This window comes from Myotis daubentonii, chromosome 4 (genome assembly GCF_963259705.1).
Source record: "Myotis daubentonii chromosome 4, mMyoDau2.1, whole genome shotgun sequence".
Lineage (NCBI taxonomy): Eukaryota > Metazoa > Chordata > Mammalia > Chiroptera > Vespertilionidae > Myotis > Myotis daubentonii.
The window spans coordinates 101,205,704-101,231,956 of record NC_081843.1 but is presented as its reverse complement, the minus strand read 5'-3'; the positions used below and the strand labels follow the sequence as shown (position 1 = coordinate 101,231,956).

The 26,253-nt window shown below is 46.3% G+C and overlaps 1 protein-coding gene across 1 annotated transcript; it reads left to right on the top strand.

Moving 5' to 3' along the window:
* On the top strand, positions 1 to 24,244 carry OTULINL (OTU deubiquitinase with linear linkage specificity like). The gene is made up of 8 exons (XM_059694766.1): positions 1 to 206; positions 15,950 to 16,109; positions 16,188 to 16,219; positions 16,326 to 16,417; positions 17,186 to 17,335; positions 20,164 to 20,292; positions 21,531 to 21,800; positions 22,577 to 24,244. Exons 1-8 carry the CDS (start codon positions 137 to 139, stop codon positions 22,748 to 22,750), a joined length of 1,077 nt encoding a protein of 358 aa, XP_059550749.1. The 5' UTR covers positions 1 to 136; the 3' UTR covers positions 22,751 to 24,244.
* The last annotated feature ends 2,009 nt before the right edge of the window (positions 24,245 to 26,253 follow it).

Genomic DNA, 26,253 nt, shown 5'->3' with positions numbered 1-26,253 from the left:
GAGCACCGACCGCCCTCCCCGGCCCCGCGCCTCCCACCCCGCCCGCCGCTGGGAAGCGATCCCGGGCCTGGCGGCGGCCGGCGCGGCTACTGACCCACCGGCGAGGCTCGGCGCCCGTCCGCAGCGCGCGGCCCGCATGGCGGCGCAGAGGAGTCCCCCGCGGGCGCGGGAGCGGGAGCGGGACCGGCCTGGCGCCCTGGCCTCAGGTGGGTCCCGGGCCGGGTGGGGGGACCCCGGGCAGCGTGGGGCGCCCTCTCGCCCGCCGGCCAGTCCCGGGTTTGGGGTACGAGTCCCGCGCTCGGAGGGGTGGCAGACTGGGGGCCCTGACCGGGGCGGAGACGGTGTGCACCCCCACACCCTGCAGGACTGGGCCGCCGTCGGGGACCGGGTTGCATCGGATTAGGAGCTGCGTCCTCAGGAGGCTGAGCTGTTTGGGTCCAGGCAGCCAGCGACCGGCCTCGGCGGGGAGGGCAGGTGCCCGGGGGAGAAGCCGCCTTGCGGGGCGGGGCGGGGCGGGTGGGGGTTCCGGGGAGCGGCGGGGTCCCCCTCGGCGTCCCCTCTGAGATCGTGATTGTCGTCGGAGGGAAGTTGATGGGTTTCGCGCGTTGCTGGCAGAGGATGTGGCCCACACCTTTTCTGCGAGCGAGACTCGCGAAACAACAGAAAACTGGCTTTTTAACAACAGTGTCACCAGGGACCAGAGCCGCAGCGCCGTGTGGCCCAGGTCGCTGAGGTCTGGGGCGCGCCTGGGCCTCGGGGTCCCCGCCCTCTGCGTTGGCAGCGGGGTCCTCACCTTAGACGTGAAGGGTTTTTTCCAGGCCATCCTTCTGGTCTCCTCCGAGAAGGTGGGCACGACTGCTTCTCCACTCTGAGCACCTTCCCCTTCTGTAGCTCTCTGGTGACCATCCCAGGGGTGTGAGCCCACCGCTGAATTTGGGGAGCCTGCCTGTTCCCTGCATTTGGGCTCCAGGTTCTGCAGCGTTTATGGGAAGTTGGCAGGTGCCAGGTCTGCGTATTGATTGCTGCTCTTGGTCCCAGCAGGAAGGAGCTTTTGATTCACACAGCCAACAGCTGGGGCTTTTGCTGTTGGGTGCAGTGGAAACAGCACCATTCTGGGAGGCAGGACGTGAGTTTTAGGCATCATTTTGCCCAGGACTGTGCCTAGAAGCCATAACCACTCTGGGCTTCCCTGTCCTCACCTATAAAACAAGGGCGTTGGGCCAGCTGGACCCCCCAGGGCCCTCCCAGTCCAGAGTTCTGTGATCGACTTACCTCCCACTCTCAAAAGTTTGGAGAATAAACTCATTTTCCAACCTTTCTGCACCTTGGATTATTATAGAATTAGCCAAATATTTCCTGTGGGTGTATTCGTTCAAACTTTTCATTATGTTATTTTCTTCCCTTCTCCCTGCCTTATCTTGGCAGAGAAAGCAATGTTGGAAATAGAGGTAGGGTCACAGCTGGAAAAAGCTGCCTTGAGAGGCGGAAAGGTGCCTACTCTGGGCTTAACGTAATCGCCAGGAATGTTTCCTTCCAATGCACCACGTTCAAGGTGTGCCAGCACCGTGGGCCCAGCAGGAATTCTTTCCCCTGCTCCAGCCTGTGGGGCCTGCAGTTGGTGCGTGGTGGTGGAAGAATGCGATTCAAGGATCAGGTTATGGAAAACTTTTCTCTCCCAAACATAACCTCCGAGGACGTAGGAGCATAGTTTCGCTTCTTTGTCGGGGCTGTTTGGAAAAAACAAAGTTTAAAATCACTTGTCAAAGCTAGGATGCCACCACTCTTTAACCTACCCCTAAGAGAGAGGGACCAAGGTTTGCTTCTGAGATAATAGCAAAGGATAACAAGGGATACTTAACAATAGAAAGCAAACGGGCAATAGCAGAAAACTCACAAAGTGGGCAGGGGGATTTGGTAGCCATCTTTACTGTTTCTTTTTAAGTGAGTGGTGGCTCTTCTTCACCACTATTCATCCATTCGTTTAGGAGAATCGTGAGGGAAGACCTGAGGCTCAGAGCTTTCAGTTGGTGTTCTCAGGAGCCTTGGAACTCCATGGTGGTCCCTTGGGGCTGGCCTGGCTGGGAGAGCGGGGAGCAGGATTGCCCAGTGTGGAATGGGGGACCATCAGCCGGATTCCCCCCCCCCTCCCTCCAGCTATATATGGAGCAGCTGTACTGCCACCATCCTGGTTTATATGCTGTTCTGGGTATAAGATTTGGTTTGGAGTGAAGAGTCTAATGCTAAACAAAAGTTTAGAAATAAAGGTCATGGCTAATGTGTTTGAGTGCTGCTTGTGTGTTAGCTCATTTATTGCCTATAAAGTGCTTAGAACCGTGCGTGGCCTACAGTAAGTACTCACAGAGTAGCTGCTGCTATTACTATCATTACCTTATGCATGAGGTGGTTGTTCATTTTAATCCCCATTTAGGAAATTGAATCACATGCAAACTGGTACGAGACCCCCCCCTTCTCACCTAGACTTTTCTGCTAATTAAAAAGTGTATTTCTTTTTGTTGTTGTTGTTAATCCTCACCTGAAGATTTTTCCGAGAGAGTGGAAGGGGACAGGGAGAGACAGAGAGAGAGAAATATCGATTAGTTGCCTCCCGAACGTGCCCTGACCGGGACCAAGGATTGAGCCTGCAACCCACGTAGGTGCCCTTGACTGGAATCCAACCCGGGACCCTTCAGTTCACAGGCAGACACTCTAACTACTGAGCCAAACTGACTAGGGTGGAACGTGTCCTTCTTAATGTCTTGGATTCTTTTATTCCAAAGCCATTCAAGGGTGGCTGGCTCTATGTATGAAGCAGATGTTTCCGACCTGCCACAAGCAAGCAGTCTGGCCTGTTCCCATGGGGACCACAGGTGCCACACTAGGCAGGCAGGTGAGGTTACCTGGTGAGCACTCCTGTGTTAAAGAGAGAGGGCAGATTGGAACCCACTGGCTGGTCGGCGGCAAGCCGAGATGAGGATTGTGGTACAGACTTTCCCTTCTCAATACAAGTCTGTGCTTAGAATTGTGCCCTTATTCTAGAACCTTATTCCAGTGCCCTCAAAGCCTCGCTCTCAAGGAGTGGAACCGGGAGCAGGAGGGGCACTGGCAGTGGGCAGTGTGTGCCAAGGGGGAGGGGGTGAGTAGCTGTGGTACTTGGTGTGCTAGTCATAACCTTAAGGAGAAATATTTTCCTTCCTTAAAAAATAGTTTGAGCCCTAGATTGTTTGGCTCAGTGGATAGAGCATCGGCCTGCGGACTGAAGAGTCCTGGGTTTGATTTCAGTCAAGGGCACATGCCTGGGTTGCAGGCTCTATCCTCTATAGGGGGCATGCAGGAGGCAGCCGATCATTGATTCTCTCTCATCATTGATGTTTCTCTCTCTCTCTCCCTCTGCCTTCCTCTCTGAAATATACTTGGAATATACTTGAAAAATGGTTAGAGGGCTTAGGAAAAAAACAAACACTGCAATTAAACACACACATACACACACACACACACACACACACACACAACAGGATGCTTAAAGCCAGTGGTCCATAGTTGTTTTTGCAGCCTGTTTGCCCCACTTTATACTTCTACTCTCAACCTTTCTGTTAAATTAAGTGCCAAATAAAATGTAACTTTTGGTACCAGGTGTTTTAGCTAAGTGGACATTCTTGACTGCACAATTATTAAATTGACAGTGACCTTTCTTCACCTGGCTCCCTGGAGCGGGTGAGTACTGTCCTATGTACCTGTAGCACCCAGTGCTGTCCCCGTCACAATAACGTTGGACATTTTCCTTCTCTTCTTGGTGCTGGATGCGGAAACCATGCCCACGGGTAGTCTTATGTAACCTTTCTAAGTGCCACTTTGTGACGCTCAGAATGATTATGGAATTTGCTCAAAGTTTCCAGCTAGTAAGTGGCCAGGATTCAAACCCTGGTGGCGTGACTCCACCCACAACAGACTCGTAACCACCGTCTGCTTCTGTCTCCTGAAACTCTGCAGGCTTATACCCGAGAGCACTCTAGTTTCCAAGGTTACGGCATCACACTTACGCGGTTCTAAAGTAAAGTTGGGTTATCATCTTTATACCATTGTTGTTGCTCCAGGTATCTCTCAGGTCTGAGGTACAGGAGAAGAGAGATTATGAAAAGTTATCGTCAGCCGCTAAAATTTCCTGCAGGCACAGCTCCTCACACATGGCTATTGGAGTCTCTGGAACTCGGAGGAGTTATCGGACCAGTTGTATTTGGCCTTTCTCTCCTGTCCACTTGAATCCTCCGGTTCAGTTGCTTGGGACAATCCATTTTTGAAAATCAAGGTTGTATACCATACACATTTATTGATTTGTAATTATTTTAATGGAAGAATATTTAGATGTCACGTCACAATAAACCAACAGAGAAAAGTTTTTGTTTACACACTCATTTTGCCAGTAATCTTTTGTTCTAGTCATGCTCCATTTTTCTACTTTTTCATTCAATTGGAGCCAGAATAGACAGGTGGTATCATGTTTAAAATAAGAATATAGAAACATGTTATAGGAACATTTCTAGGACATCAAGAGTACTGTTAGTGCTGTCGCTGGTATTCCCAGGTAATAAACCCAAATCACAGAAATTGTAGCACATAAAATGCTATGCTTGCTAAACTCTGAATTGAGAATTTAAGTCTTTCGTTGTTGATTTAACCAGGTGACTCTCACTTTCAGTCTATGCAGAATTGTTGGATGATAGATACACGGTAATTTAAAATAACTTATTAAGTCTTTCTTTGCTTGCCCTGTTACTGTTTTGTAAAAAAATATTTTTATTGACTTCAGGGAGGAAGGGAGGAGAGAGAGAGAAACATCAGTGATGAGAGAGAATCATTGATTGGCTGCCTTCTGCATGCCCCCTACTGGGGATCGAGCCCACAACCCCGGCATGTGCCCTCATTCAGAATTGAACCTGGGACCCTTCAGTCCACAGTCCGATGCTCTATTCATTGAGCCAAACCAGCGAGGGCTGCCCTGTTATTGTTTTTTTTTAATGAATAATAGGGTTAGTCTTCTAAGAGGGGGAGTAATAAAGTAATTGGAAGTCAGTTTCTTAAGGGAGACCTGGCCCCATTCAGAGAGAAGCAGAATCTCATTCAGCGTCAAGGGTTGACTGTCAGAAAAAGAGAAGCAAGGCTGCCCGCTCTGGTCCCCATTACAGTGGACGTGAGCTCCCTGCTCTCCAGGTTGGGACAGCCTCAGCATACAGACCAGCTCCTGCGTGGCTCAGGACCGAGGTGGGCTGGGTGCTGGTGGAGGGAGTTCATCAAGGCACATGCTTGGAACAATTTGTGTCTCCTCTAAGCCAGGGCAGGGAGTGTTCCTCGGAGCATTTAATCTCCTAAGACTAAGAGAAGTGAACAGAATTCTTTCTTACCTGGTAAAGAGAGAATCTTTCCTTAAGTCTTAGAATAACGCCTGGCAAATCATAGGTGTATGTATTTGTTGACCTGTGGCAAGAAGGCCTCGGCTTTCCTGTGTGATCGCTAAAGTGCCATGAGAACTCAATGCTCTGCTAGGACAGGTCGAAAGGCCGTGAAGGAAGCAGAAGGGCTGATAGGGAAGGAGAAGTGGAAGAGATGGCAAGCCAGTGCCTGCGTGGGCTGAATGTAATCAGTCCCTATCTAGGCATGAGGGGCTGGATGGCACTGATGTCCATGGACAAGATCAGATCTTTGTCACTGTACTTGGCATTTAAAAAATGAACACGGAGTTCAGTTTGTAGCTAAGGATTAGTTTGGCTGCTCACTTTAAAATGCAAACGTAGCCAATGGAATTATTAGTATAAACATTGGGTCTCAGTTTTGCATCTGAAACAGAGAGAAGAATCATCTGAACTGAGAGAGAGTTTATTAGATCGGTTTTCTCCATGATATATCTCAATATTCAGTTCTGGGTACTTAGCTGATTGTCATGATAGACCTTGTACAGCCAATGCTTGCTGACCTGCCTGAATGTCATTTTGTCATGCTTTAATGTTCCAGTGTCTTCTCCCATTTATACCTCGTTGATTGATTCATTCAAAATGTGGAGGCTACAACACGTGACCCCCTCTCGCCTCTGTCCCAGTCTTTTCTATCTTCCTTTTTTTCTTGCTATTTTTTGGAAACCGGTCACCTCCATGGAAGGCTCTTTATCAAAACTATGGTTCAGGTCAACCTCTGAAGGTTGGAGTACTTGCTAGTATTTGTCAAGCTCTCAAGTGTCTACTGTACATGCTCAGGGCATATTTCCTGTGGTGCGAGTTCTGAGGAGTATTTTGAGTTTAGTTGACCTTCAGTTGCATCACAAATACTTAAAATCCTGTGCCTGGTGCCCCGATGTGTCTACCTCCGACAGAACTCTGAAGCACATTAACATAAAGAGGCCTTTAGAGGATGAAAGGAAATAGTGGTTAATGGCTTGGCCCCCTGGTGTCTGCTCAGAGGGGAGGAAGCTGAGGTCCAGAGCCGCCCAGTTCTCCAGGATGAGACCCTGAGTTCCCGACTGCCTGGTGCCTGCTCGTTCCACTACCTTCCAGCCATCCCACTAGGTGACCACTTCACATTCTCACTTCCTGCTTCCCATTGTCGTGAGTGTAGTTAAGGGAAGAGAAAACACACTGGCGGCTCCCTGTTTCTGACATACGTGGTAAAAGTCGGAAGGGACCACCAAGATCAAGGCTCCTGGGTGGAATTAGGTATGGTGGAATAACGGAACAATTCCAAACAAATGAATCAATTTCTCCCATGTCAGAGCTTCCAGGTGGCTCTCCGGGGCTGGAATGGGCTCCGTGGTGTCAGAGGCCAGACTCTTTCCACTTTGTTTCTACCATGCATAGCTTCCACGCCCACAGTTACTCTGGTCCAGAATGGCTGCTGAACACCCATCATCACACTTACATTCTAGCTAGTCTGGAGGAGCAAGGGCAAGAAACACACCCCTCTCAACAGAGCCTTCTGAAAATTGCACACAACACTGAGCATTCACTCACACGGCTACATCCAGCACCTACGGAGGATGGAACGTACTTTATTCTGAGTGGGTACATACCAGAGAGAGAGAGAGGACACTGGCATTTCTGTATTGGAGACGTATGGACTAGATCTGGATTACCTGGATCCATTTTATTTATTCAGCAAATATTTATTGACGGCCCATAGTGTTGCTCAGCACCAAGAAAGCAGAGAGAAAGCAGACACAGTTGCAGTCCTTAAGCCGTTTGCCTACACAGGGAGACAGACGCCAATCAAACACAAACACACTGGTATAAACTGGGGCCAGAGCTGTGGGGGAAAGGGACCCCGTGTGCTGTGGGAGAAGGTAGCAGGGATCTGACCAAGCCTGTGGGTTGGGAACAGGCAGAGAAGCTTTGCCCACGGAAGTGACACTTGAGCTGAGAGACAGAAAATGAGGGGTGGGAGGTGGCTAGGAAGAGGGTCCCGGGTCAGACCCCGAGGACCCCAGACTGGTGACCACTGTCCCAGTTTGCCTGGGACTGAGGGATGTCCTGGGACATGGAGCTTTCAGTGCTAAAACCAGGAGAGTCCCAGGCCAGCCAGGATGAGTTGGTCACCTCCCTGGAGGTCACATTAATAGTTGGGCTCTTTTATTATTAACTTCAGGAAAGTTCCTTTGTAGGTAAGGTGGCTCCCAGCCATAGAAAAACAACAGCTGACTAGTAAACGCCGTCCCTCACATGGGCCAACAGAAGAGGCGCAAAGCACAGGCCGCACTTGCACGCAGTTGGATGACACGACCAGTGAGACTTTTCTTGATCTGCATGGTTTCTCTTAACCATAATTTTGGAAATGAATTGGCATGTGATGATACATTGGAGATAACAGCAACAGCCAAGGGTGGAGGCAGCCTTACCCCACCACTCTGTCTCTCAGCACCGGCAATACATTGGAATCACCTGGGAACTTCAAAAAGGATGGGTACCTGGGCCCCAGCCCAGTTAATGGGAAAATGCCCAGGACAGCCAGGCCGGGTGATTCTCTGCTCCTCAGAGAATCTCAGGCGCCTCAGACTCCGTGTGTGGGGGAGGCGTGGGGTCTTGTAGACGCAGGCGCCCTGGACTGTGGTTCTCAGTGCCCAGGTGGTATGGATGTTCCTGCGCCATAGACTTGGAGTACAGAGCTCTCGTGTGTGATGTGACGGTGTTGAGGCCACCGGCTTCTCTTTAGGAGCACAGCCCTGAAGGAGCACGTAAAGGTAGATGGGCTCGTGAGAGGAGAGAGGTAAAGACTTGAGGAGGGACAGGGAGCTTCTGCCGTGTGCTTCCATCCGTGGTGGGCCCATCCCGACGTCTCGTCTGGTTGCCGGGGATGGTTCCTGGGTTCAGAGACCAGTGGCTAGGACAAGGAAGAGACAGTGAAGAGTGGCGGGGACAGTGCAAACCATGGCGTGTGAGAACTGGTTCAGAGAAGGTTTAATCTAGTGGAAGTGATAGCTGCCTTCTAAGTCCATGCGTGTTCATTGTTTGAATTCTTGGGAGAGAATCACTCAGTGGAGGCAGCATGTATGTAGTTTAGCTCAGAGGGCACCCTGACCTTGAGTCAGAACACATGGGTTCAAGTTCAGACTTCTTGCTTTCTCTGGGCTTCAGTGTCTTCACCTCAAAGGTGCGTGCGACAGCTCCTCAGGTGACCAGGTGCACAGTGAATGAAGAGTCAGCTTCCACCTTAGAGGTGCCTTCAGGCCAGTGGGGGACGCGTCATGAATATGCCTGCCTACAGTGTGGGCCTGCCTACCGTGTGGGTGGGTGGAGCACAGAGGGAGCACCTGGGGGAGGGAATCAGGCCTCGGAGAGCCAGTGGCATCCCAGTGCCTTCAGCGCAAAGCATTCTGTGATTCTGTGAAAGATTTGAAAGCTTGTCATACAGAAGAGGAATCAGACAGGAATCAGACGTGTCTCATGACCCCAAGCAATAACGACTTAAATTGTGGTTACAGATCTGATCACATCAGCCTTTTGCTTCAAACCCTTAGGGCGCTTTCCTTGCTCTTCAGTTAAACGCCAGTGTCTCTCACCGCATCTAAAGGCCCTGCTGACCTGAGCCTGGCCGGCCTCCCCTCCCTTTCCTGGCCCCAGGAACTCTGGTGCATCCTCAGGGTCTCAGCTCTGCCCCTCATCCGACACAGGTCTAGGTCGGTTCCCATGTTACCTCTGTTGACAGAGCCACCTTCCTTTCCTCTGGGCCCTGGCCGTGGTTGTGCTCCAAACACACCTGGAGGGTCCATCTGAGAATCGCCCCTACAATAGTCTGTTGTGTTCACAACTGTAGCATCAACTCTTGGCCTGCAAGAGGAGCTTAATCTATATTCATAGAGTAATGATAGGTTTTGACCAGGAAGAGAAACATTCCAGAAAAGGAAGTGGACTCCCACGGAAGGGAGTGAGTGCCCATGCGGAGAGGGATATAACACTGTCCAAGAGGAGATGGCGGGGAGACTGTATCAGGGACTGGAGAGTCTGCATCTACGTGGTTAGTGCCTGTGGTTACGGGCACTCTCATGGCTGAGTGTGTTCCAGTTCTCAGTCGTCACTGCTGGTCTCTGCCGTTGGGAGACTCTTGGGGATCACAGAGGCGGAGTAATTTAGCTGAGGTCCCCCAGCTACAAAGCGGCAGAGTCCCGGGCCTGTTTTGCCAAACCCATTGCTTGTACCCAGCCAGGGAGCCTGCTGGCTGGCTGAAGTGACCCTGGAGTTCTGGGATTTCCTGGGAAGGATGACCTTGCTCTTCACCTGAAGCTTATCCCACCTGCAGCTTTGTGACTTAGTAGTTGGGTGGTTTTTAAAACCCCTCCATGGTTAGACAAATAAACTTAGACCTTTTACTATGACGGGTTGCATTTAACACTCCTAAAGATGTGCCCGATAAATAAATAAATAAACACATCTGAGCTCTGATGGTATCACACACACACACACACACACACACACACACACACACACACACACACTTCTCAGTGTTTGGCAAGGAGCAGTTTCCTGTTGTATTACCGACACTCCTAGTTTCGCCGGAGCCCTGGTAAAACAAGCCCAGTCCTGTGGGGGTTGTGCTAAACGCTGAAGTAGGTTGCACGACAGGGCTGCCACGGAATGTCTTGCTGACCATGACTTTCAAGATACAAGCCTTTCACTGGGTGCTTCTCCTGCGCAGTGATACGGATCTTGTAGTTGTTGGTCATAGCACTTCACTAAGTGGAAAACTGTCGTTTCTTAATTGAGCAGAACTAATACCTGAAATGCAAAAGCATATAGAAAGTCTTTTGACTTCACCATTTCAGAGGTTTACTAAGAGGATTTTTTTTTCTGAATATTTCTCCCCTGACTGATATAAAAACAACCGTCCTATGGTTTTACAAGAGCCAAGACCATTTAAACTCAGTTTTTCACACGGCCGTGCTGACCCTTGGAAAATCTCTCATAGTCTCCCAGTGCTCCCAATTATTAGAAACCTTGATGGCCTATCAGGATTTGTTCTGCATGTCCATCATTCTGTTCCCATATTGCTGAGTTTGCTTGGACGAATGCTTTATTCTCGAGCCTCTGAGTTTCTCACACTGACCTGAGAGAGCTGGCCCACTGGGGAATGGAGGTCTGCTGCCGCCTGGGCATCCCAGGGCTTGTGTTATTCTGTGTCCTGGCCAGTCCCCCACACCAGGATGCGCTGACCCCGGGGAGCGTGGGTAGTGGCACTGTGGGCCTGGACAAGCTGACCAGGAGCCTTTCCTGACAGGAAGACATCACACCACCAGATCATGAGCTCCCTGGGGCAGGCTGTATATATTTCTCGCCCCCACCCCCACCCCCCACACTTAATCCTCATATTCTTACTGATGATGCTCCAACCAACTGAGCCACCCGGCCGAACAGGCTGTGTATCTTTCATGTCACTTCACTGCCTGCCAGCCCAGCGCCCAGTCCACATGGATAAGCAAAGGGTGAGGGGCAGGGGGAAGAAGGTCTTTCCAGGCCCTTCCCTGCCCACTTGGCCCAGTGTACTCCTCTCTGCGGCACCTCCCTCCCTTGATCAGACTCACCCAGAAGGAGTCGTGTTTTTCAAAGGGATTAGTGTTCCATGACACAGCTCAGAAAAGTGTGGAAAATTTACCCAACACCTCTGATGTGCGTGTGAGTGTGAGTGTGTGTGTGTGTGTGTGTGTGTCTCCTCCCTTCTGCACTCCGCCCCCACCCCCCACTGCTTTGCCACAGGGGGAGTTACAGCTGCCTGGGAGTGCCGCCTCCCCACCCCCTTTGCTTCCTAACCCACCCGTCTCTCTTGGCCACTCTTTCTTCCATCTCCTGGTGATTAACCATAACATGGCATTGCAGCAGACAGAAATATCTGGTGTATTTATTAAATTAAATTTAGCATTTCTTACCCTCCATTTTTTTAGCAAGATGATTTTAATGTATGTATGTATCTTCATCCCCGCTGCTGTCTCAAACATTGCACTGAAGCTGCCTTTTAGCTCAGGCCTAATTTTCCCCTCCGTGGCCCACTTGGTAGCCCTTGACCCACCATCTCTGCTTCAGGTGCAAGTCCCGGGGCTGGGAGTTTAGTGCACAGAGGGCCCCAGGCCCCGCTGTGCTGCAGGCGGAGATGGGGAGGAGAAGCAGGGACAGTGGCAGGCCAGGGAAGGGGAAGTAGGAAAGGGCCTGGAGCAGCGTGGAAGCTCCAGGCCAACCAGACATTGAGGAGTTTCCGTGAGAGCGAGCCTGGGGCTCCCGGGGGTCTCTGCACGCTCACCCGGTTTCCGGCTCTTCAGTGTCTTTTAGTTTTGTTTTCAGGTGTTTTTCTTTCTTTCTTTTTTTCTTTTGGTTTCCTGTTTGAATTATTTCAGCTTTGGTACATTTTAGAGAACGGAAAAAAATTCTAAGTAGAATTTTACCACAAGAAACGGTGGCATTTTCCCCCCCAGTTTTAGTCTGTGGTCTCATCTGCCATATATAGTCTGAGATCACAGATGAGATTTTAGTCTCAGCCACGTTGTTGATTTCAGGAGGTTCTGGGAATTACTCAGGGGTGTCTTTACTAAGTGTAGCTTCTGATAGTGTGGGTTGGGGTCTCTGGGCGTGTTTGAGTACTGATGACGGGGGCAACGTATGAGAACTAGTTAATCTGCTTTCTAATATGATAGAAACACCTGGGGCTTGTATATTGCACCTCATTTCAGCCACCACCCAAGTGGTCCAGTCCAAAAGTATTAAAAAGAAATGTCCATTTTTGTCACTTGACAAGCGTTAAAGAGGATCAGATCTGTAATTCCTGGCAATGCTTCTGTTTCCTGCGTCTCCTTGCCACCCTCACTACCTGGCGATTCTCCAAAGCCTCCTGCCACCCACGCTCCCTTCGCTTCTTGCCCTTGCTCTGGCTGCTCTGTTTATTATGTCGGATGACTGAATCCCTGGTGGTGGGACCTTCTCTCCCTTCCCACTAGTGTCAGATCCCACGAGGCCAGTTCCGTGTTAGGGAGAGGACTTTCCCAGGGTGGGGGGCCCAGGGGGAAGGGGTGGTGGGCAGACAGTTGCTGAGTTCTCCGTGGCAGGCCCGCAGAATGGGGACCCCGGTGAAGACTCTGACACAGAGAATTTGATTCGCTCTCAGCTCTGCTTGAGGAAATGAGATTTGACTCGGGGCATCATCAAAGTTGGGCTCACGAAAAAAAAAAAAAAAAGTTGGGCTCACGATAGATAGTGTTTGCAAGGCCCCTAACTTACGGTGTTCCCTGTCTGCTGTTTTGAGTGGTCATCCAGTTATTGACACATGCAGGAATTTTTTTTTTTTAATTCTCTCTTTAAAGGCTTTATTTGCAGTGGCCAAGCTGATTGGAAGATTCCTCAGCTACGTAACTCAAAGGCAAGATAACCTGGTTTGGGTCATTCGACCAAAAAACGGCCGGCACACCAGGTAGAGGGCAGCGGGAGTTCAGGCTTCTGTTCTAGGCGTGCCTGAGAAGGCGGGATTGAGCCTCATGTGTTTTTCTGATAAGTTGATGCTATCACCCTTTCTTGGGTTGGAGGCAGGGTTTCACTTTGAGGATAAGGACCGGAGGCCAGAGAAGTGTATGTGTGTGTGTGTAGGAACAGGGAGAACCATGGCTTGCAGTGAGTCCTGCTGGAGGCCTGGGCAGCTGCATCACAGGCCTCATGCTCAGAAGGCCCCCGTGTGGGGTCTCAAATCAAATACCCTAGTGGCCAGATGGTGACTTGAGGCATGCAGCAGGTCAGATGGAGTCTGTGACACGTGGGAGCAGAGCCGCTCCGAGGGCTCAGCCAAGCCCCACCTGAGAGGCCGCGGGCTCTCCAAGTCCATGGACAGATGAGACCGCCCAGTGGGAGGCAGGCAGTGCTGTGAAAGGCTCTTCCCAAAAGGAGAAATGTAGATTGCAGCGATAATTCATAGCTGGTGTGGGACTCAGGGAAACGGGCGCTCCCGGGCCGGGGTGGGAGTGTTAATTGGCAGTGTTGCTTTGGAAGGCACTTTGGCAACATCTGTCAAAACTAAAAATGTGCACACCCTTTGACCCAGAGTTTCCTCTTCTTGAAATTATCCTAAGAGCTGTCATGAGCCACAAGGGCTGTTGGGGAATGTTTGTCTCAGCAATGTTTGTAAGTAGATAATGGAAACAAGAAAGTGTTTATCAATTAGGCAATGGCTAGGGAGGTGATGGTCTGTCTTTAGACTGCAATGTTATGCATTCTTTAAAAAGAATATTGTAGCCCTGGCCAGTGTGGATCTGTTGGTTGGAGTGTCATCCCATGAGAGTTCGATTCCTGGTCAGGACACATGCCTAGGTTGTGGGCTCAATCCCCAGTCGGGAAGTGTACAGGAGGCAACCGATCAATGTTTCTCTCTCTCTCTCTCTCTCTCTCTCTCTCTCTCTCTCTCTCTCTCTCTCTCTTTCTCATCAATGAAAAACATATCCTCAGGGTGAGAATTTAAAAAAGAGAATAATGTATATCTATGTAGTGACATAAAAAGTTGTTCAACTTGTTATGGTGTTGATATGAAGAGAAAAAACAAACTAAAATCTTGTGCAACATTTCATTTTTCTAGAAAATGTTTATGACCACAATAGGAGAAATTATGCATCACAGACAATATTCTAGTTCTTATGTGAATTTAAGGACTTACTAAAAATATTTGCACATACCAGAATTTTCAAAGTTGAGAAATCAGACTGAATTAGCAAAAGTTTAAATTACACATGTAAAGCAGTATGGCTCTACACTTTTAAACAATTCATAAAAAGTTTTACTAAAAAAAAAAAAAAGTTTTACTAAATTTCTAGGTAGGAGTAAGTCTATAATGAATATTTAATCAATTCTAAACAATAATCACCCGTTCAGTAATAATATAAAAATAATAGTATTTTTATTTGCTGGTAATTTTTTCCATTTCTTTATCTCCTGGTAAATTCTTTATTGAGAGTGTAAATGCCCATCAAGGATGATCAAAAATGCTAAAAGTGGAGACTCCAGACTGAGGAAGCTTTTACTCCGTTAATCACTGGAATTTTCCTAAACCTCGTACTGCGGAAGAAACTGTTTCACAATGAACCCCAGGAGGTTTGGCCACCGTTCAGAAGTCCTCTTCCTCATTTGGGCTTCAGCATTTTACATGCGCAAACATAGAATCATTAGGAATCTCCCCGCTTAGCGCAATACAGCAAGTGCCCCGTTTGAGCTCTCCAGGCCTGTCCGGCGCCCCCCTTGTCAAATCAGGGTGGGAGTGTGGACCCAGCAGCACATCTGTCTCCAAGACTCCTCAGGGCCGCTCGCCCGCAGTGATGTCTGTGCGCCGGCTGTTTGAGTCACCCATTCCGTGCATACGGTGATGCCATGATATGGCCTGTACTGTTTAACCCTTTTCGGTCCAACGTCCAGACTGACTCGACAGACCAGGCGCTAGGAGCAAGTCCAAGGTGGAGCTGAGGTTGACACCGCAAACCGCTGCGATTATCTGCATTGTCAGTAAGGCGCTGGGTTGCGTGTGGGGAAATGTTTCAAAAGATACTACACTATGAAATGTTTTAAAGAATCAACTCTTTGATTGAACATACTTAATAATATAACCAGTGAATTTTTGGTTTAAACTTTAAAATAAGAACATTAAAAAGTTCAACATTCAATCCCGTCAATTAATTTGGACCAGACTGTTTGAATTCCAAAAATAAAATTGGACCGCAAAGGGTTAAGAATAAGTGGATGGTGGCGGCATCACCAGAGGCCCCTGCTGTGATCGTCCCCCTCCCCCATGTGCTGGATGTTCAGCACCCAGCACGGCGCCCTGTGCTGGGTCCCAGGTCATTTCATTCCGTCTTTCCCCAGGGAGGCCAGTGGTGTACCCCTCTTTCACAATGAAGACAAGCCAGGCTTCCCGCAGGCACACAGCGAGGTTAGGAGGAGAAGCAGGCTTTGGGCTCAGGTTTGAGGCATTCCGGAACCCACACTCCTGTTTGCACTCTTCCTCTTGAATTTTGGGAACAAAGATATTCTTGTATATGACACTGATTATATAGGAGAACAAGGCGTTTCTTTAATTTTTCAGATTGAATTTTTTTTAAAATATAGTTTATTGATTTTTTACAGAGAGGAAGGGGGAGAGATAGAGAGTTAGAAACATCGATGAGAGAGAAACATCGATCAGCTGCCTCCTACACGCCCTCCATGGGGGATGTGCCCGCAACCCAGGTACATGCCCTTGACCGGAATCGAACCTGGGACCCTTCAGTCCACAGGCCGACGCTCTAGCCACTGAGCCAAACCGGTTTCGGCCAGATTGAATTTTTGAATGTTGTAAGCAGTGTTTATATAAATCAATCATAGACACTGCAGGTAAAATTATCCAATGTGTCTTTTTTCCCCCTTGAACAAAGCGAACTTATGGAATTGTGATGTGATTTTTTTTTTTTTTTCCAATTAAATTTTTGTAGGAAATGGCCAAGTTCACTCCTGGGCACTAGTCACAAGCCACGCCTTAGACACCGCATGGGGAATAGCAAAGGGGTCCGTGATGTTGGCGGTTTCCTTGCTGGTGGCCACCCTCTGCTACTTCCGAAGGCTGCACTTCCATTTAGGGCACCGGCTGAAATGGTAGGTGGTTGTAGCATCTTTAGATTTCTAAAATATTCTTGTCCCAATTTTGGAATTATTATTTTCTTTGTCTTTTAGGTGGAGTGGATATCTGCAAAGAAAATTCAAAAGTAAGTGTTTTCATGCGTATCTTTCCTTATTTTTAAGGCGCAGAGAGGTTTCAAGAAGGAAGAGGAAAGGGAAAATTAACTGCCTTTTATTTTTCCTTTGGTTCAGGGAACCTCAGCGTGGAGGCGGAAGTTGATTTACTCAGCTATTGTGCAAGAGAATGGAAAGGGGACACGCCCCGAGCCAAGCTGATGAGGAAGGTGTGTCTGTTTGTCAAGGTCATGGAAGATGGAGAATGTGTGTGTGAAAAAGTCAGAGAACAAACATTCCATTCTGCTTTATGGATCCAGTGATACCAAAAGTGGCACAAGGGACAACGATGGCTCTAATTTAAAAGCTAAACAGTTGCTAGGCCATTGGCTTTGGGCCTTTTACCTACAGCCAATGCCTTCGAGAACGGGGGTGAACTCAGTCTGTGATTTCAGAAATCTCAAAATCGGCTCTTTTCGGCTCTCCTGGCCAGGCCTGTGAAACCTCTGCACAGGAGGGGAGATTTCTGTTGTTGTAGGGATCAGTCCGCTTAGCAAAAGTATTTAGAGGATTTTTAGAATTTTCCATTGGATCAGTTTTGGTAAACATCCCCAGCAGTGCTGCCTAGCCTTGTCACTAGCAAAAAAAGAAAAAGGAGAAGAAGAAGAAGAAAAAAAAGGTGGTGCATTTAAAATAGCTCTTAGCATGGTTTTAAAGTGTGCAGCGTTTTCCACTGTGATCAGGCTGTCCATGACTTCCCCACAGTGATGTTCCCTGGCCCGGGGCTTCCAGGAACGTGCTATCGAGCATGGCACCGTCTCTCTACACACAGGTCACTTTGAAATGACATGTGGTCCAGTGCATCACTTGTAATTGTTTTTATTTGTATTGTCTGCTTTATTTAGGAGTACGGTTCACTGAAAATGTATTGCACTCACTTTCCTGAACTTCTTATCCCGTGGACTTTATAAAAGAACTTCCTCTTTTTGTGCCACTAGGCGTACGAGGAGCTGTTTTGGCGGCATCACATTAAATGTGTTCGACAAGTAAAGAGAGATAACTACGACGCACTGAGATCGGTGTTATTTCAGATATTCAGCCAGGGCCTTTCTTTTCCATCCTGGATGAAAGAAAAAGACATCGTTAAGGTATGTCCTCACATGGGAAACACGTGAGACTCACCTTGACGGTGACTGTACCACAGCCACTCCGGGCCTCCTGTGGGCGGCGGCCAGGTGTGCAGGGTGGCCTGAGATCGAAGGAACTCTGGGAGATCCTTTGACCAGGTCCCCTGTCTCTCATGTCCGTTTGCTAATAGACCAGTGGCCGGCAAACTGCGGCTTGCAAGCCACATGCGGCTTTTTGGCCCCTTGAGTGTGGCTCTTCCTAAGCCTTAGAAGTACCCCAATTAAGTTAATAACAATGTACCTACCTATATAGTTTCAGTTTAAAAAATTTGGCTCTCAAATGAAATTTCAATCGTTGTACTGTTGATATTTGGCTCTGTTGACTAATGAGTTTGCTGACCACTGTAATAGACCATCTCAGAAAGGTAATTATACTCAGTTTTGTTTTTAACTGCCATCGAGAGAGGCAGCTGTCCTTTATAAGTAACATGGGCTACTAAAATTTACTCTTTTACTATAGTTAACTTTTGACAAATACATACAGTGTGTAACTACTACCCCAGACGTTCCCTCGTTTCCCTTCATAGCCAGGCCTCTCACTCCCAACCCCTGGCAACCACTGATTTGTCTTCTGTCCCTGTGGTTTTACCTTTTCTAGAATGTCATATAAATGGAATCATCCAGTAGGTGGCCTTTTGCATCAAGGTCTTTTACTTAGCATAATGCATGTGCAATTCACCCAGATGGTTCCACGAATGTGCTGTTGGTTCCTTTTTATTGTTGAGTGATGTTCCTTGACAAGAATGTGACAGTTTATCCATTCACCAGCTGAAAGACATCTGGATTGTTTCCAGTGTTTAATACTGTGAATAAAGCTGGTATAAATATTCCCACAAAATCTTTATGAACATAAGTTTTCATTCCTTTTGGGGGGCATTTGCTGGGGCCCATCCCCAGCAGGTCCAGGGGTTCCCATAGGTGGGGACAGAGTCGGCGAAGAAGGAATGACACGGAAGCAGTGTTCAGTTGATCAGCATAGCGAGGTTCTCCCTCCAGGATCTCCAGCCAGGTTCTGTGTTTTATTGTCTTGTTACATCTGTATTTATACCAGTTGATTTTAATCCTGTCAATTTCCATTCCAAAGGTTAGGGTGTTTCTTATCTCCGTTCCAGGGAGTAAAGATTATGTAGCTTAAGCATGATTGTTCGTAGTTAAAGTGATTAATTACCCGCCTGGCACTTAGTTAAGAGGTTTTATTCCCTCCCTAACTTCAGGGGAAAATCCCTACCTGGGGAAACAACCTTTCTCGGAGAGGTGACCTTGAATAAAACACATAGTGCCAAGAAAGGGAACAAACATATTAAGAACAGTATGCCATATATGCCAGGTCCCTTGAAACATATGTTTCTTCCCCTTGCTGTCAAGCAGCAAGGATGGACCGGCTTCCGGCAGGCATTGTTGGGTCTTATGTTAGGGGTGTGCTTACTTTATAAGAACCTGCCCACCCACCTTTTCCGAGTGGTGCCGCCATGATGCACTCCCATCACGAATGTGTCAGGGTGCCAGTTGCTCCACGTTCTCACCAGCACTTGGTAGTGTCAGGGTTTTTGTTTATTTCATTTGTGTTTCAGCTAGTTTCACTGACACTAGCTTATAATCGGTATGTGCTAGTGTCATTCTACTTTTAGTTTGCCTTTCCCTGATGAGTTATGAGGTTGAGCGTCTTTTCCTGTGCTCATTTGCCATCCATATTATCTTCTTGGAAAAATGTCTGTTCAAATCTTTTGCCCATTTATTAAAATCATCTTTTAATTGATTGAGTTTTGAGAATCCTTTATATATTTGGAATGCAAGTGCTTTATCATATATGTGATTTGTAGATATTTTCTCCCAGACTGTGCCTTATTTTTTCATTTTCTTAACAGCAGAAGATAGTGCCTTCTTGGTGATAACCTGAATTTTTATTTTGAATGCAGTATGCTTAATCTAGGATATACATTTAAGTCGGAGGAGCAAAGAAATATAATATATATATATATATATATATATATATATATATATATATATATATATATATAGCTACACACGTTCTAGTTCCTTAACGTTTTTAATTTTGAATTGTTTTTATTAGTTTCATTTTATCTAGCAAATACTTGACAGGTGTATGCGGTGTGCTAGCCTGCTGCACAAGCTGAGCGGGTGGGAGATGCATGGGATGCCTACGATGGATCAGATTCCTACATGTCCCATAATCTTACTTCATCCCAACAAGAATCCTGTAAAATTGTCCTTGATTTACAGTGGAGGATGAGGCTGAGCAGTTAAATAATCTGCTGGTTGAGTCACCTCCCAGCTGGCGAGTTGCAGGGCTGGGTTTGAACACCAACGTGCATCATTCTAAAATCCACATCTTCCCAGATATACTATGTTGCTCTAACATTGGTTAAATATAAGTTCTAAAGGGTTATATCTAGGTAGTTTTGGAAATGTTTTATTCAAAAAGTTCGTTTCTGTAGATTTAATTTTTTTGTTTGTTTTTTTTGTTTTGTTTTAACTAGTATGGTCATAGATACATTTCTATGTATTTATTTATTTATTTATTTATTTATTTATTTTAGGCATAATCTTATATTTAAATTTTCATCAGTTGTGAAATTGTGAATTAAGAATATGATCCATATCACAGAATCCACAAATCTAAAAGAAAATGACTATATAGTTCTCCTTAACTGTAGTCATAGCCTTTCTAGATGAAGATTGCTAAATAAGATTATGTGCTATGACATATTCCAAACTGTGTATAATAAACATGGAGATACTAATCATTTTTGGCATTTTTTTTTTTTAAGCTTCCTGAAAAACTGCTCTTTTCACAAGGTTGTAATTGGATCCAGCAATACAGCTTTGGTCCTGAGAACTATACGGGTTCGAATGTGTTTGGGAAATTGCGTAAATGTGTGGAATTATTGAAAACACAGGTGAGTGAGTGGCGGCTGGGGTAAAAGGCTAGGGATGAAAGCATCTGCCCCAAATGGGGCCACTTTTCTCTGATGTCAGGCATATCATTTTCTGTCAGCTAAGTGGGAGATGCAGGCAGCAAGCTGCTTCAGGTAACTGATGGTTTCTTCTTGATCTTCATTCTCTTTCAAGTGACAAACGAGAGAGAGCAGTGTTGCTGTTCTACATGATAGTTAGGCCCGTTACGGGCTACGGAGCCCTTTGTGGGCTGGCCAGAAACCTGAACGGTCATGGGCCTTTGTGTCCCCAGAAATATAAGGTGAAGCTCCAGACAGGACGCTCAGAAAGGCCCTTCTGGAATGCGCCCTATTCATTACTGGGCGAGGACAAAGATGTTATCATTTGAGTCGGAGTTTTTCCTGCCTTTTAACCATTTGTACGCCATAAGTGTCTATAGATGCAAGTGGCAGACCTTTTTTAATTAAATTCAAAATATCATGGCAGTTAACTGGTTAATAAAAACAGATTTGGGGTTGTTGGAATGAGTCCTCCTTGGGAAACACCATAACCTTTCTGGGTCACAGTGTTCTTATCTGTAAAAGTGAATTGTAAATAGTATCTACCGTGTACGGTTCTGGTGAGGATTCAATGAGACAACACACGTAGAGTGACTTCAGCTGTGCCTGGCAGAGGTGGGTTTAAAGCACTGTTGGTGTATCACTGTTGGCCGCTGGAATAGCCTTTGCCTAACCCAGCCATCGTAAGCAGTTTTAGGAAACTGACTTGCTTAGTATTTTACCTACTGGGTGGTGCTTTTGTGAAAAACTATTTCATTGAAACTAGTTTGTTATTGTAAAACTAATAAATGCTTATGGTTTAAAAAAAATCCATATCAAAAGATATAAAATGAAAATTTAAAGTTCCACTCCCCTCTATTAGTTTTATTTTATAAGTACTTTACAAGTTATGCGGTGTTTTGCCTGGATGGTTTATTTGGTGGTTAGGGTGTCAGCTGAAGGACTGAAGGGTCTCAGGTTCAATTCTCAGTCAAGGGCATGTACCTCGGTTGCAGGCTCGATCCAACCAGTGCATGTGTCTCTCTTACATTGATGTTTCTCTCCCCGCCCGCCCCACTCTCTCTAAAAAAAAATCAATGGAAAAAATATCCTAGGGTGAGGATAATAAAAAAAAAAGGTTATGCAGTGTTGTGTACATTCAGCCTTACCCTTCTAAGTTTCACTTTTGCGGCTGTTTTTAGTGGACTGAATTCAGTGGAATTAGAGATTATCACAAGAGAGGAAGCATGTGCAACATCCTTTTCTCTGATGCCATTCTGGAATATAAACTGTATGAAGCTTTAAAGTTCATCATGCTGTATCAGGTCACTGAAGTTTATGAACAAATGAAGATGAAAAAGGTCATTCCCAGTCTTTTCAGACTCCTGTTTTCCCGGGAAACGTCATCCGATCCTTTGAGCTTCATGATGAATCACCTAAATTCTGTCGGCGACACCTGTGGACTAGAGCAGGTACGTGGGGCAGAACTGTGTGTGTTTGATCAAGGAGGATAGTGGCAATACTTGAACACATAGGTTTGGTGTTTGCTTTCAGCAGTGATAAGACCAGCTGCGCAGAGTGGTCGGTTGGCATTATTGCCCCTGAAGGGCGGAAAAGAAGAGTAACGAGCCTCACTGCTCTGAGCTGGTTGCCGTGTGCCCTTCCAGCAGGGTGCCGGGGAGCCTTTCTGAGCTTGCGTGCTGCCTCTCAGTTGATAACAGGTTCTCCCACAACGGAGGTGAACCAGGAGAAATTCCAGTCGGAAAATGAGATAAGGTTTGGGAAAGCATTCGGTTACTTACTGCAGATAAATAGAAATTATTGAATTTTTTTCTAAATCCAAAGAATGCTTTTATGTCCCCATAGAAAAGGATTTTTTGTTTTGTATTGTTTTGCTTTGCTTTCCCAGAAGGTGCACAAAATCATCTGCACTTTTTACACAAATTGATTTAAAATGATGTAACACTGGTGGGAAAACAGTGTAATTTTTATTACGAGCATTCCCTTATTTTTTATTAGATTTTCCCCAAACAGCTCTCCCTGTGATTTCTTCATGCTAGTCTAGAGAGATGCTCCTCCGCTTGTCCCCTGCATTTGCCCCTAACCCCGTGCCCACGCAGTGGTTCGTGCGTGGGTCTGTCAATAAGCACGCCATGTCACAAGCTGCTGAAGAGCGTGCTCCCCCGCTGGTGGGAGGGCAGGATTCTGGAAATGTGTATCTGTGACCTCTCTTTCGTCTCTTCCCCAGATTGATATGTTTATACTTGGATATGCCCTTGAGGTCAAGATAAAAGTGTTCAGACTGTTCAAGTTTAACTCCAGGGACTTTGAAGTCTGCTACCCAGAGGAGCCACTCAGGGAGTGGCCGCAGATCTCCCTGCTGACCGAGAATGACCGTCACTACCACGTACCTGTCTTTTAAGTCTGGCGGGGACCGGGCGCCTGCAGATGACAGTGGTCACACCTGCCAGTAAAGTGTTCCTGGAAAACAGAAACTAGTGTTGTAGCCACCGAAGGAATGAGGCCCTTCCCTGGAGTTACAGGTACATGGGACGCAGCAGTGCACAGGTGGCTTTTCTCTGTTTTCCAGTGATTTCCTCCAAAGCAGCTGCACTAATTCATTGTGGGTCGTGGTTTGACCTCATTCGTGAGGGCTGTGGTCACTTCACACATGGTGGGCCTAGACAAGCACGAGAACGTTTCTTTTGGACAAGACCAACAACGGGAGCAAAGAAAATGAGTAGGTTTTCCTACTAACCTAGAAAGAATGAATTTGTTTCTGACTTTTACGTACTTCATTAAGAATCTTGTCTTTGGTTGATTTTGGATCCTCATAAACATGGCCTTATTTTATAAGCATTAGCTTCCCAGGAATCTATGGTATATTGATTTTCTAGAACCACTTGATTAACTGTAAAATTATGGGTATACACACACACATACCCATATGTATACATGTATAGTTTTATATCTATACATATACACACAAATGACCACTACTTTGTAATGTTGTACAATTTGTTTTATATCTTTTTGCATTTTTTATTGTTACATCTGGCCAGTTTAATATGTTTTATATAGAAAAAAATGATAAATTCTGTAGATTAAGGAACTGAATGACAGTTATTAAGCTGTCAGGAAAATATTAAACTGTGGTGTATTGACATGTGTATTGAATGCGTGGTAGATAGAATCATGCCCCCTTTCTCTGCTTTCCCAGAAAGATGTTAAATCCTAATCCCAGAACCTGTGAATACGTTGGGTTAAACGCAGAGGAGAGTAAAGTTGCAGGTGGAATGAAGGTACTAGTCTGCTGACCTGGTTAGAGGGAGATTAGTCTGGGTTCTCCAGGGGAATCCAATATAATCACAAGAGTCCTGACAAGTGGAAGAGGGGATTGGAGGAGTGTCAGAGTCAGAGGGAAGTGAGAAATCCGAAGGACAGTAGGGAGAGATGCGACATGCTGGTGTAGAAGATGGGGGAGGAGCCACAAGCCAAGGGATGCGTGCAGCCTCCGGGAGCTGGAAAAGGCAAGGGAGTGGCCTACCCTGGAGCATCCAGGAGGGAACACGGCCCTGCCAGAGCCATGAGTTTAGCCCAGTGACACCTGGGCCGGACCTCTGACCTCCAGAACTGTAAGATAATACATTTGTGCTGTTTCAGTAGCTATTTCCAGAAATGTGTTATAGCAACAATAGACAGTTCTTGGGCTAACTAATTTTGGAAATACTTTTCTAGTTTATTTTGGTAATTTTTATTTTGGTGGTACTATGCTAGTCTGTCGTGAATTTCAATAAATACAAAATACTTCAAATCTTGGCTAACCATATACTGGCCTCCTTGATGTGTTTGAGGCTGACGTTTTCTCGCATTTTCATATTGTTTCTACTATAAATAAAAAAAGAGGTATGGTAAATGCTGTGGTGTATGAAAATAACATTGACTCTTGAATAATCACCGGTGTGTCCTACATAAGCCAGATGCCTAATCGTACGTTGTGTTCTGCCTGCTGTCATTTTGTTTTCTGGTTGGAGAGTAAATAGCTCAGACCACTTTGCATTACTTTGAGAGCCACGCAAACAAAACGGGCCCTCTTGGTTGACCTCTACAGTCCTTTCCCGCCTGGAAGTGTCTGTGCTTTTGCACAAGCCCTGTCATGTAATTGACACTGTGGGAGGTTACCCCCTGATGCATTACAGGGACCTGGAAAAATGAACTCTTCCCTTTGTGTTGACAAGCAGAGCGGACTAGAGCCTGCGTGGGCTGTGACTAGCACTCCTAGGATTGCTGCTTCTGACTTCTGGCTCCAGTGGCACCCACCTCGCATCTGTATATTGCCACTCTCCTTGCAACCCCTTATCCAGTGTCATTATTTCCTCATCCATCCAGGACTGAAAGAGAAAACCCTTTCACGGGGATTGGCAGCCTGTGGCTCTGTGACATGGCGGCCCACTATGTCTATCCTTCACTGTGCGCTGGGGCACAGGGCAGAGTGGGGCAAGAATTCTTTAAAGAGAGGGGCAAGACCAAATTGTGAAAACAGGACATTTCGGTACAATGAAAGGAAAAAGTAAAGGAGACCTTTAAATAGTTGTTATTTGGGGGAAGGCATCAACACAGAGGATTTTAAGGGAGGAGGTATTTTATGGTTTTATTTTTAATTCAGTTGTATATTGAATGTAACAAACTAACTAGAAGGAACTGCATATAAATTAGCACCACTGTTAAATGCCAGCAATTAATTGGAGGTGAATTGCCTGTGTGATGCCAACATTTAGTGTCTTTCTAACATTATTTGTTTTAAATGATGAATTATAGCAAAAATGAAAACATATGCCATTGTCTTTTCTGATTTTAGGTGTTTCTCTTAAGTGTTGGGCATGTGTGTCCATACTGAGGGGTTGTATGAATATTAGTACAATTTACCATTAGTACATACAATTCACCATTTTAACCATTTTTAAATATACAGTTTAGTGGCATTAAGTACCTCCTCGTTGTCATGCAACCATCATCATCACCCATCCTCAGAACTTTTGTCATCTTCAAGACTGACTTTTTTGATAGGAGGCAAGTTTAATTCTCCTACCTGGTACCTGTTGTTTTGTTGTTGTTTTTTCTTTAAAAAATTTTATTTTAGAGAGGAAGGGGAGGGGGAGGGAGGGAAGAGAGAGAGAAAGAGAGACAGAGAGAGAGAGAGAGACAGAGAGAGAGAAAGAAAGAAACATCGATGTGAGAGAGACACATTGATTGGTTGCCTCCCTTATGCATCCCAACCTGTGAATTGAACCCGTGAGCCTTGGTGCCTGAGAGCAACAGTGTGGCCAGGGCGGAGCTGAACTTTTTCTTTTTTAACTCTTCACATTATCTTTATAACCCCCCCTTCTAATTCTGAGTATTTCTTTCAGGTGATCAAATAGATGAGGCTAATCATGTTTTACTTTATCTCCAAAGTAAAGAAATAATCACAGGTGGCTTCTGGTTTCATCCTAGAAATACTATCATTTGAAAGCTTTTCCCAAGAAACTGTGTTAGCTCAGGGCCATCCCAGTATCTGGAATTTCTTGGATGTGGATCTTCACAGCTTGACTGAAAGTCATGTCCACCCATGGGAGAGCCAGGGAAAAGCCCAGGACCTTCTCTAGTGCGTGGAGAACCCAAGACCAGGCTAGTGCAGGAACAGCTCGGACTAGGGGGCATTCATGCATTGTTTCCAAGGACCTTCCTGCAAATGAATTTTGGATGGAAATATTTGTTATATATCAGATGATTTTCTCATATTGTAGTGAGATCAGAGAAAGACCAATTTAATTTTGTCTAAGTTGGTTGGTCTTGGGGAAGAAACTAACTTCTGAGTACTCTGAAAATGTTGTGAATTCTATATTAAAGAAGGTAACTATTTTTAGATTGATAACTAACCTGATA

What these genes read in the sequence shown, in the direction of transcription:
- OTULINL (XM_059694766.1), top strand. Translation starts at nt 137, where the DNA reads ATGGCGGCGCAGAGGAGTCCCCCGCGGGCGCGGGAGCGGGAGCGGGAC. An exon ending in TCTGCAAAGAAAATTCAAAA is followed by an intron (nt 16,220 to 16,325) that starts GTAAGTGTTTTC and finishes CCTTTGGTTCAG; the next exon opens with GGAACCTCAGCGTGGAGGCG. An exon ending in GAGCCAAGCTGATGAGGAAG is followed by an intron (nt 16,418 to 17,185) that starts GTGTGTCTGTTT and finishes TTGTGCCACTAG; the next exon opens with GCGTACGAGGAGCTGTTTTG.